Source organism: Meles meles, chromosome 3 (assembly GCF_922984935.1).
Source record: "Meles meles chromosome 3, mMelMel3.1 paternal haplotype, whole genome shotgun sequence".
Classification (NCBI taxonomy): domain Eukaryota; kingdom Metazoa; phylum Chordata; class Mammalia; order Carnivora; family Mustelidae; genus Meles; species Meles meles.
In genome coordinates, this window is record NC_060068.1 from 106,200,301 (window position 1) to 106,212,552 (window position 12,252).

Sequence of the window (12,252 nt, forward strand, 5' to 3'; positions counted from 1 at the left end):
CAAATTAGGAAAGACTCGTTTTTTATAGCAAGAAAAAACCCTCTGAGAGCATTCATGGCTAGAATTACTAGTCCCTCACTAACATATGAAAGATCAATAATTGTATCTTTTTATTTTTTATTTTTTTTTAAAAGATTTTATTTATTTATTTGACAGAGAGAGAGAGAGAGAGCACAAGTAGGCAGAGAGGCAGGCAGAGAGAGAGGAGGAAGCAGGCTCCCTGCGGAGCAGAGAGCCCGATGCGGGGCCCGATCCCAGGACCTTGAGATCATGACCTGAGCCGAAGGCAGCGGCTCAATCCACTGAGCCACCCAGGCACCCCTATCTTTTTATTTTTTAAAAAAGGTTTTATTTATTTGACACAGAGAGAGAGATCACAAGTAGGCAGAGAAAGAGGGGGAAGCAGGTTCCCTGCTAAGCAGAGAGCCCGATGTGGGGCTTGATCCCAGGACCCTGAGATCACAACCTGAGCTGAAGGCAGAGCTCTAACCCACTGAGTCACCCAGGCGTTCCAATTATATCTCTTTTTAAAATGATCTAGAATCTACACCAACAAAGCAGAGTAAGACAAACTAAACTAAAAACACATCAAGATGGAATTTAATTAACAAAAGCATCTGAAGACATACAATTAAAGTCTTAGTTGAGTATTCTGCTACATAGGTCAAATATAAGAATTACCTTCTGGAATCACTGACTTAGGTTCCCTGTGGAAGTATAAAAAAGGGAAGAAGGTAGTGGGAGAATATCTAATCCTGACTCAAATTCTAATGGTTTGGTAAATAGTTCAATAATCACTACAGGGACACCTGCGTGGTTCAGTTAAATGTCTGCTTTTGGCCTGGGTCATGATCCCCAGGGTCCTGGGACGGAGTCCCACATCTGGCTCCTTGCTCAGCATGGAGTCTGCTTCTCCCTGCTTGTGCTCTCTCTCTCTCTGACAAATAACTAACTCTTAAAAAAAAAAAAAAAAAGAAAGGAAAGAAAAAGATCACTACAGATTATGGGGTGCCTGAGAGTAGCTCAGTTGGTTAAGCGTCTGCCTTCAGTTCAGATCTCAGGGTCCTGGGATCAAGCCCCAGTTGTGCTCTCAGCTCAGTGGGAAGTCTGCTTCTCCCTCTCCCTCCGCGGCTCTCCCTACTCATAATCTCCCTGTTCGTGATTTCCTGCTTGTGCTCTCTCAAATAAATACAATCTTTTAAATTAAAAAAAAAAAAATTATTATAGATTAAAAAAAAAAATCACTACAGGTTCCAAGTAGAAAGAACTCTCTAGAAATAGTTAACTGGGCAAAATATGTGGCCATAAGCGTAAAATATTGTTGTATTTTATATGAACATCTATATTTCAAACACTTTTCATTTAAAGATCAATCTTGAATTACAAAGTTTTGATAGTTCCCAAACCAGCAAAAACAAACAAAAACTCCCACTGCCACCCTAGTGTGACGATGAAAACCAAATTACAGAAACTAAAAGCTACAACCTATTTTATGAGAGTTTAAATGTGAACCTCACAGCTCAATAAATACTCTTTAGGATACTCAAAGATGAAACTTTAAGGCTAAAAGAGAACAAGAATATCTGTCATAGTTTGAGACATAATCTCAAGAGAACTACATCTAAATTCAGTACAGATCTCCAGAGAGTCAGATTCACCAAGACTTCAAAACAAAAGAAAATGAAACAGATTGTATGACCAATAAATCTTTGATTTACTATTCCTTTCAGGGCCTATACTTCCTCCTGCTTACCAGATCTTCAAAGAAAAATGGGGAAAAATGTAATGGTACATTAAAATCTGGATATTTAAAAATAAAGCACTGTATTATTAATAAATTCAGTATTAAATATATATTATCTTCTTTATTTATTTTTAAAGTAATCTCTACATCCAACATGGAGCTCAAACTCACAACCCTAAGGATCAACAGTCGCATACTTTTCTATGTAAGCCAGCCAGGTGCCCCTATATTATTTTAAATATAAGGGGTACTGGGGTGGCTCAGTTAGTTAAGCGACTACCTTCAGTTCAGGTCATGATCCTGGAGTCCTGGGATTAAGTCCCACATCGGGCTCCCTACTCAGCAGGGAGTCTGCTTCTCCCTCTGACCCTCTCCCCTCTTATGCTCTCTTTCTCTTAAGTAAATAAATAAAATCTTTAAAAATATATATATAAAATAAGGACTACCTTCTTACACTAAATATCAATAACATGGTGCTGAAGGATTTGAGAGCTAGAAGGGTCAAAAGGAGCTCAGAAAGGTCAGAAAACTGTGACCAACAGTTTCTCTTTTCTGAAGATTAAGTTCAGCCTTCTTACTAATATTTAGCTACCCAATTACACTCTGCTTTATCCTTAGATAATTTATCAGAAGACTTAATAAAGACTTTTTGACAGCCATTTATCTCAACTGTTCTCAAACACTCCCTAAAGTTTTCATTATTGTATCAGCAAAGACTCCTAGATGACCAACTGTAAGGAAGTTATTCTGCCCCTAAGGAGGAGATTTTCCTTATTCTCTTAGAAGGTAGGTATTACTGACAGTTTAGTAGTAGGTGAGTCAAGACAGCTGAATAGGAAGGCTAAGAGTTAAAGGAGAACTATTATTTTTTAAACAGCTGTAGAGAGATAATCCATATACCATATAATTCACCCACTGAAAGTGCATAATTCAGTGGTGTTCAGTACATTCACAGAGTTGGGCAACCATCACCAAAATTAATTTTAGAAATTTTCATCACCCCCAAAGGAAACCCCGTACCTGTATGCAGTTACTCCACATTCCCCCAAATCTCTAGTTCTATGCAACCATTATCTATTTTCTGTCTCTATGAATTTATTCTGGAAATTTCATATAAATGGAACCATACAATATGTGGCTTTTTATATCTGGCTTCTCTCACTGGGCATGTTTTCAAAGCTCATCAATGTTGTAGTATATATTTGTACTCCCCTTTTTTTATTGACATATAATATTCCACTGTATGGATATACATTCTATTTATCCCTTCATCAGCTGGTGGGCATTTGGATTATTTCCACATTTTGGCTATTACAGCTGCTGCTTCTACGAACATTAATGCACAAGTTTTTGCATGGACATGTTTTTATTTTTCTTGGATAAATAGTTACCAATGAACTCATTGGGTAATATGATAACTATGTTTAACTTTTTGAGAAACTCTTATGTTTAACTATTTGAGAAACCTCTGAATTGGTTGTACCATTTTACATTACTATCAGCAATGTATGAAGGTTCCAATTTCTCCACAACCTCATCAACACTTAGAATTATCTGACTTCCTGATTTTAGCCATCATAGAAGGAATAAAGTGCTATTCCATCACAGATGTGATTTGCATTTCCCTGATGACTAATGATACCGAGCATCTTTTCCATGTGCTTGTTGGCCAATTGCACATCCTCTTTAGCAGATCCTTTGCTTATTAAAAACAATAATGGGTTATTTATCTTTATATTGTTGAGTTACAGAGTTTTTTAAAATATATCTTGAATAAATTTCCTTATCAGAAATATGACTTGCACAAATTTTCTCTCATCCTGTTGTCTCTTTACTTTCTTGATGATTTCATTTGCAGCACCTAAATTAGACTTCATTAAAATGTAAAATTTACCTATTTTTTCTTTTAATTGCTTATGCTTTGGGGGAGTTCTTTATAACTCTCAAGGACAGCAACTCTTCTATCTGAGAAAGGAATGTGATAATACCTACGATGTGAAGTAAAGGCAAATTATTCAGGACACTGAAGAAAACTTCAAAAATGAATTCTATGCCCCAGACTTCAAATGCTTTTAAATGAAAGATCAGCCACTCTCAACTTTGAAGAATTTACTGGAAATAAAACCACTTTTCAACTGAAAGACCACAATGATACAGGTGGACTGTATGATACCATACACAACAAAACTAAAATCAGAAAACTTGAGGATGAAGGGCACCTGGGTGGCTCAATCCGTTAAGCATCTGCCTTCAGCTCAGGTCATGATCTCAGGGCCCAGAGATGGAGCCCTGAATTGGGCTCTCTGCCTAGTGGGGAGTCAGTTTCTCCCTCTTCTGCCCCTCCTGCTCACGTGTTCGTGTTCTCTCTCTCTCTCTCTCAAATGAATAAAATCTCTACTTTTAAAATTTTGTTTAAAGATTTTACTTATTTACTTGACAGAGAGACAGAGAGAGAGAAAGAAAGAGCATATGCAGGGGAAGCAGGAGAGGGAGAAGCAGGCTCCCTGCTGTGCAGGGAGCTGGATGTGGGGCTTGATCCCAGCATCCCAGGACCAGGACTGGAGCTGAAGTCAGATGTTTAACTGACTGAGCCATCCAGGTGTCCCAAATAAAATCTTTTTTTTTTTTTTTTTTTTTTTTTTAAAGAGTTTATTTATTCATTTGACAGAGGGAGAGAGATCACAAGCAGGCAGAGTGGGGGAAGCAGGTTCCCCGCCAAGCTGAGAGCCGGATGCAGGGCTTGATCCCAGCACCCTGAGATCATGACCTGAGCTGAAGGCAGAGGCTTAACCTACTGAGCCACTCAGGTGCCCCCCAAATAAAATCTTTAAAAAAAAAGGGGGGGGGGAGAAAAAAGAAAGCTTGAGAATGAGCCCAAAACCACCATGCGCCTCTCTCACTAGATTCTTCTCTAAAATACTTTATAATTTCTACTCCATTCAACTAAAAGAGCTACTGTGAGGCTTAAATGAGATAATGCATGTTTGATTACTTGGCCTATCTTGTTTGTATCAAACACTATAGTTACTCATACTGGACAAATGTGAATAATGTAAATGGGATTTTTCATACCTGTACTTAGCTTTATAATTTATCAATCTGTTTTACATTTAAGCAATCTCTGTAAAAGGTCCTTGTTTTAATTTTTAAAAATTTTTATTTAAATTCAATTTGGTTAACATATAGTGTGTTTATTACAGTTTCAGGGGTAGAATTTAGTGATTCATCAGTTGCATATAACACCCTGGGGTCATTACATCAAGTGCCTTCCTTAATGCCCATCACCCAGTTACCCCATTTTCCCCCACCCACCAAACTCCCCTCTAGCAATCCTCAGTTTGTTTCCTATAGTTAAGAGTCTCTTATGGTTTGCCTCCCTGTTTTTAATCTTACTTTTCCTTCCTTTCCCCTTGCTTTGATTCTTAAGTTTAGCAAACCAAAACCAACATTCTTAAGCAAAAATAGGAAAAATGTAAAACACAAGCTAATATAACGTCTTTATTGTCTTACTGTATATACTTCTCTGACAAAATTGTTTCCAAGTATGTTCTTTTTTCCTATTCGCTAAATATTACTTTTCTTGTGAATTAGTTTTGTGTCATAAAGCACAGTCTCGTTCAAGTATATTCCTTTTAAAAAAGGCTAGAAGATGGTATAAGGGGAAAAACTGCTGAGACAAAGTGAAACAAAAGGAAAATTATTATCCAACATGTGTGATAAGGCCTAATAAATCATTTTATATAGGATTAAACAGAGAACCTAGACATTAGAAATAAACAAACTACCTGTCTTCATAAGCATGAACTAGTGGAAGGATAAACACCACACACACACACACACAAACACACACACCAATATCCCTTATCATCCTAAGTATTATTTTACTTAAAGAACAATAGCTTGTTGTAAGTAAAACCTCAAATATTTGACCCCAGGAAAATATCCAGAAGGCTTGAAGGATATGTAGGAAGGAGTTGGAAGAACTACATAGACAACATCTGGCAGAAAATGTTCAAAAGGTTCAAAATTAATACTACAGAAGAAGATAGGATATACACAGAACTGCACCTTTCATGGATAAGTAAGGGTAAACACTGCCTCTTTGTACAGCATAATTGTTTTTTCACAAAAAATATAATCTTAATAGAGACATATTCATCAGTCCCAGCGTTCCCCAGAGGCAGATGGTTATGTAGTTTTACTCCACCATTCCTTTTAAATACTTACTATCATCTCCAACAGGACCTGCTGAACACTGTGCTGGGGGGTCCCGTGCCAGGTCATTCAATTCCTCAAGAAAATAGAAAGAAAAGAAATTATTCAACATAAATATAACTTTAACCAATTAATAAAATTTTCACTCATACCAATATTGTCTATCCCAGTGCTAAAGTTTTTAAAGGAAAACTCCTCCAAAATCAGAGAAGGATGGCTTTGTGAATCTTGAGGTTAAAGTGTATTTTGGATTCTTCTTCTTCTCCACTCCCTCCCCTTTTTTAAACAGAGGGAGGGGGTAGGAAGAGAGAGAGAAACTTAAGCAGGCTCCACACTCAGCACCGAGCCTGACGCTAAAATTGACTGAGCCACCCAGGTGCCCCAGTATTTTGAATTCTTGAATGCAAATATATGTTTAAAAACTGGATTATTTTTGCTTAGTTCAGAGTTTAAAAACTATAAGGAAAACGAACATGTATTATATACTAAAGAGTTATAAAAATGGTTTTAGGGGTGCCTGGGTGGCTCAGTGGGTTAAGTCTCTGCCTTCGGCTCTGGTCACGATCTCAGGGTCCTGGGATGGGGCCCAGCATCAGGCTCTCTGCTCAGCAGGGAGCCTCCTCCACCTCCCTCATGCCTGCCTCTCTGCCTACTTGTAATCTCTGTCTGTCAAATAAATGAATAAAATCTTTTAAAAAAATGTTTTAAGGAAATGGTTTTAAAGTAAAAACTTTACTAGTTTTCAAAAAAGAAGTTGAATTTCAAGGCCAATTTTTGAACCAGAGAACTATTAGGTTACTCTTAAGACAAGTTCTTGAAGTCATCAATATTTCAAATAATAGGAGACCACCTGACAAGATGTTGTTTTCAGCTGATATGGACTGCAAGGGTTCCAAAGGTAGCTGAAAAAACTTAAAAAGGGATGTACTGAAAAGGCTGGATATATTAAAAAGGCTGAAGTAATAAAGCCCACCACAAAATTTTGTAATCAGAGACAGATCTGCCCATACTAATGCTTTATAACCAGATGCCGGCTTCTTAGCTATTTTAACGTTTAGAGCCCACAAACTTACTGGATGAGAATCCTGAAAAAAACCACAAGGCAGGAAATCATATTCTATTCCTTTCCCTCTTGGCTTGGTATTGGAGGTTAAAAACAAGGGCTAGTTTTAGACTATGATTTTTTAAAAAGATTTTATTTATTTATTTGACAGAGAGAGAAAGCACAAGCAGGAGGGAAGAGTAGAGGGAAAAGCAGACTCCCCACCAAGCAGGAGCCTGATGCGGAACTCAGTCCCAGGACCCTGGGACGGTGATCTGAGCCAAAGGCAGATGCTTAACTGACTGAGCCACTCAAGCACCCTGGATTATGTTTTTAATTAAAAAAATTTTTTTTAAAGTAATTTCTACATCCAACATGGGGCTCAAACTCATGACTCTGAGATCAAGAGTTGCATGCTCAACCAACTGAGCCAGCCAGGTACCCCAGTATTATATTTTTAAATGACAAAAGTAAAAACAGTAAAATCTAGTATTTTAAATGTACGATAAAAAGTATCTAGAGCCCACAGGACACCTGGGAGGCTCAGTCTGTTAAACGTCTGGCTCTTGATTTCAGCTCAGGTCATGATCTCGGGGTTGTGAGACTGAGCCCTGAACTCCATCTGGGTGTGGAGCTTAAGATTCTCTTTCTTCCTCTGCCCCTTACCATGCCCCTCTCCCTGTAAAACAGCAACAATAACAACTTATAATAAAGCACTATTCAGAACCCAGAAATAAACTCATGCTTATGTGGTCAATTAATCTACAACAAAGGAGGCAAGGATATACAATGAAGAAAAGACAGTCTCCTCAATAAATAGAAAACTTAGCTACATGCAAAAGAATGAAATAGGACAACTTTCTTACACTATACACAAAAATAAACTCAAAATGGATTAAGGACTTAAAAGATTAAGACCTGAAACCCAAAACTCCTAAAAGAAAACATAGGCAGTATACTCGCGGCCATCTGTCTTAGAAATATTTTTTGGATCTATATCCTCAGGCAACGGCAACAAGAGCAAAAATAAACAATTGGGACTATGTCAAACTTTAAAAAAGGCAACCTTTTTGAATGGGAGAAGATACTTGCAAATGACTTATCTGGTAAGTATTAATACCCAAAATACATGAAGAATTCATATAACTCAACATCAAAAAACGCCAGTATGATTTAAAAAGGGCAGAGGACCTGAATAGGCATTTTCCCAAAAAAAGATATAAAAATGGCCAAGAGGCACATGATAAGATGCTCAACATCACTAATCATGATGGAAACGCAAATCAAAACCACAATGAGCTAACACCTCACACTTATCAGAATGGCTAATATCAAAGAGACAAGACAGGGGCTCCTGGGTGGCTCAGTCCATGAAGCGTCTGCCTTCAGCTCAGGTCATGGTCCCAGCACCTGAGACTGAGCCCCGCAGAGGGTGCCCTGCTCAGTGGGGAGTCTGCTTCTCCTTCTCCCTCTGCCTCTGAGTGCTTGCGCATTCTCTAAAAATTAATTCTTAAAAACAAAACAAAATAAAACAAAAGACATAAGTGCTGGTGAGGATGAAGAGAAAAGGGAACCGTTGTGCACTGCTGCAAGGAATGTAAATTGATGCAGCCACTAAGAAAAGCATAAAGGTTCCTCAAAAAATTAAAAATAGAAATATCAGAGCGCCTGGGTGGCTCAGTGGGTTGGGGCCTCTGCCTTCGGCTCAGGTCATGATCCCAGGGTCCTGGGATGGAGCCCCACATCGGGCTCTCTGCTCAGCAGGGAGCCTGCTTCCTCCTCTCTCTCTCTGCCTGCCTCTCTGCCTACTTGTGATCTCTGTCTGTCAAATAAATAAATAAAATCTTAAAAAAAAAAAAAAGAAATATCATACAATCCAGCAATTTCAATTTTGGGTATTTACTCAAAGAAAACGAAAACACTAACTGGACATGATATATGCTCCCCTGATGTTTACTACAGCATTATTCACAACAGCGAAGTTACAGAAACAAAGTATCCATCAACAGAAGAATGGCTAATGATGATGTGATACACACACACACAAAGAATTATTATTCAGCCACAAAAAGTAATGGAATCTTGTCATTTGTAACATGGATGGACCTTGACGGTATTATGCTACTTGAAATAAGTCGGACAGAGAAAGACAAATACTGTACAATTTCACTTATATGTGGAATCTAAAAATCAAAACAGATGAAGAAACAAAACACAGAAACAGACTCATAAATATAGGGAATAAACCTGAAGCTGTAAGAGGAGGGTGTTGGGGAGGTGAACAAAATAGGTGAAGGTGATTAGAAGGTAGAAACTTCCAGTTATAAAATAGATAAATCACCTGGATGTGAAGTACAACATAGGGAATATAGTCAATAATACTGTAATAACTTTGTGTGGGGTCAAATGATAACCACACTTATGGTGAGTGTTTCATAATGCATTTAAATGTCAAATCACTATGCTCTACCCCTGAAACTAATATAATACTGTGTGTCAACTATACTTCAATTAAAAAAAAAAAAAACCTATTTAGAATCTTATTAATGAGTTCTAGAAAGATATGATTTAACAGTCCAAGTATTATACAGTTTTTAATTTACACCACACAGTTATTTCTATAAGTCCCTTCCTCTGAGTTAATTTAACCAGTCATTTTGGTACATCAGTTATTCTGTAGTATCCTACCTGCAAGCCTGGAAAACAAAGCATAGACTACAGATATAAAGTTCTGTATTTTTCTTTTTTTAATTAAAGTTCTGTATTTTTTTAAAGTTTATTTATATTTTCCTTACCCATCTCAAGAAAAATAATAACTGGGGCACCTGGCTGGCTCAGTAAGAAGAGCAAGCAACTCTGAATCTTGGGGTTGTGAGTTTGAGCCCCAAGGTGGGGGGAGAGATTACTTAAAAAAAGAAAAAACATTCTACAGTTCCCAGTCCCAAATGTTGCTTCTAATACAGGTCAGTATAACTAAGAACACTTGCTTGATTTAAAACATAAAAGCCACCTATTTTTAATTAATTTTTTAAAAGATTTTATTTATTTATTTGACAGACAGATCACAAGTAGGCAGAGAGGGAGGCAAAGAGAGAGAAGAGGAAGCAGGCTTCCTGCTGAGCAGAGAGCCCCATGTGGGGCTTGATCCCAGGACCCTGGAATCATGACCCGAGCCGAAGGCAGAGGCTTTAACCCACTGAGCCACCCAGGCGCCCCTAATTAATTTTTTTTAAACTAATCTCTACACCTAACATGGGGCTCAAACTCACAACCCCGAGATCAAGAGTTGCATGTTTCTTCTGACAGAACAGCCAGGTACCCCAAGAGTTATCTATTTTTTTTTTAAGATTTTATTTATTTGTGAGAGAGAAAGAGAGAGAGAAAGTGTGAGAGCAGCAGGCAGACAGAGAAGCAGGCTCCCTGCAGAGCATGGAGCTCAACGAGGGACTCAAACCCAGAACCCTATATCATGACCTGAGCTGAAGGCAGCCACTTAATCAACTGAACCACCCAGGTGTCCCAGTTATCTTTTTTTTTTTTTTTTTAACAGATTTTATTTATTCATTTGATACAGAGAGAGAGAGAGCGAGTGCTCGCACACAAGCGGGGCAGTGGCAGAGGGAGAGGGAGAAGCAGACTCCCCACTGAGCAGGGAGCCCGACGTGGGGCTTGATTCTAGTACCCTGGGATCATAACCTGAGCCAAAGGCAGCTGCTTAACCGACTGAGACAACCAGGTTCCCCTATCTTTTTATTTTATTATTTTTAAAAAGATTTTTATTTATTTATTTCACACAGAGAGAGAGACAGTAAGAGAGGGAGAACAAACAGGTGGAGTGAAGATAGGGAGTAGCAGGCTTCCTGCTGAGGAGGGAGCCCAATGCAGGGCTCAGGCCCAGGACCCTAGGATCATGACCTGAGCCAAAAGGTAGACACTTAACAACTGAGCCACCCAGGTGCCCCTATTTTATTTTAAATTTAGTAATAAGTTGTTATTAAAATAAAACAAGAACAAAACAAGTTTTTCTGAAGTCCTACATGTGCATTAAATGGAATTTTTTTGTGCTTTAATATTTTGCTCTCAAATTAAGTCATCTTTTTCCATCTTGAAGGGCAGCAAGGTTTAACATCAAGAGTTAAGATTTATCTAAGTTGAATGTAAGAGCCATCAGTCTGTTTGATGAGCCAGTATGATATAATTAATTTTAAAAACCTCACCCAAACTTATGCTAATAGACATTTAACACCTTCATTCAACACTTCCTTGGTTCAAGGCACTGATATGGATGAATCTCAAAAGCATAATGCTAAGCGAAAGAAATCAGATATAAAAATACTACATTTTATATTATTCTGATATGACATTTTAGAAAAGGCAAACTTACAGTGACAACAAGCAGATCAATAGCTCCAGGGGGGCTGGAGGGAGATGGAGGGGACTAACTAGAAAGGGAAATAAGGAAAACCTGGGGGGTGATGGAAATGTTCTATATGGTAATTTTGGCAGAGACTGCGTAACTGTATATGTTTATCAAAACTCAAATATACTTTATACTTGAAATTGATGAATTTTATTGTATATAATTGTATATAATATATAACTCAAAGTTGTTTTTTTTTTTAAGCATCCACCTATCTTTCTTTTTTTGTCTTTTTAAATATTTTATTTTAAAAAAAGTAATCTCTACATCCAACATCAGGTCCCAAGATCAAGAATCCCATGCTCTACCGATTGAACCAGCCAGGCCCTACTCTATCCATCTTTCTATATGCACAAAACCTTCTAAGAATACACAAGAAATTAGTTAACAGTACAGTTGACTCTTGAACAGCCTGGGGGTTAGGAGCACCAACCCCTGCACACAGCAGAAAATACGCATTTAACTTTTGACTTCCCCCAAAACTTAATTATGTACTTGCCTTCAGGAAGGAGAGCCTGCTTTAGAGGTGAGAATGGGAACTCTATGTATTTCCTTTATACTTTTAAATTGTGTAACAAGTGTATTTATTGCCTATTTGAAACAGAAATTATGAGTTTTGACTATAAATCTGAATTAGAATAAAACAGCTATTAAAAGTTGTAACCATCTAGAGGGTAATCAAATAGTGAAAACCCAGTTAGACTGAATAAATATAGAAGCTACACAATTTGATGTCTTTGCATCAAGATGTAACTGAAATTGAATCTTAAAGTTTAATAAAGGCACTGATGTAGACAGATCACTTACTCTGGCAGAAGAAATACCCTAATA

General features: G+C 37.7%; 1 protein-coding gene across 2 annotated transcripts in view; it reads right to left on the reverse strand.

The window, feature by feature from the left end:
- Positions 1-12,252, reverse strand: part of UBE2D2 (ubiquitin conjugating enzyme E2 D2) — a 65,016-nt gene that overhangs the window by 11,689 nt on the left and 41,075 nt on the right. For both annotated transcript variants that reach the window (XM_045999600.1, XM_045999599.1), the window contains one exon: positions 5,972-6,035. In XM_045999600.1, coding sequence (XP_045855556.1) covers position 5,972 — 1 coding nt within the window. In that variant the 5' untranslated portion in view covers positions 5,973-6,035. The remainder of the gene's footprint in view (positions 1-5,971; positions 6,036-12,252) is intronic.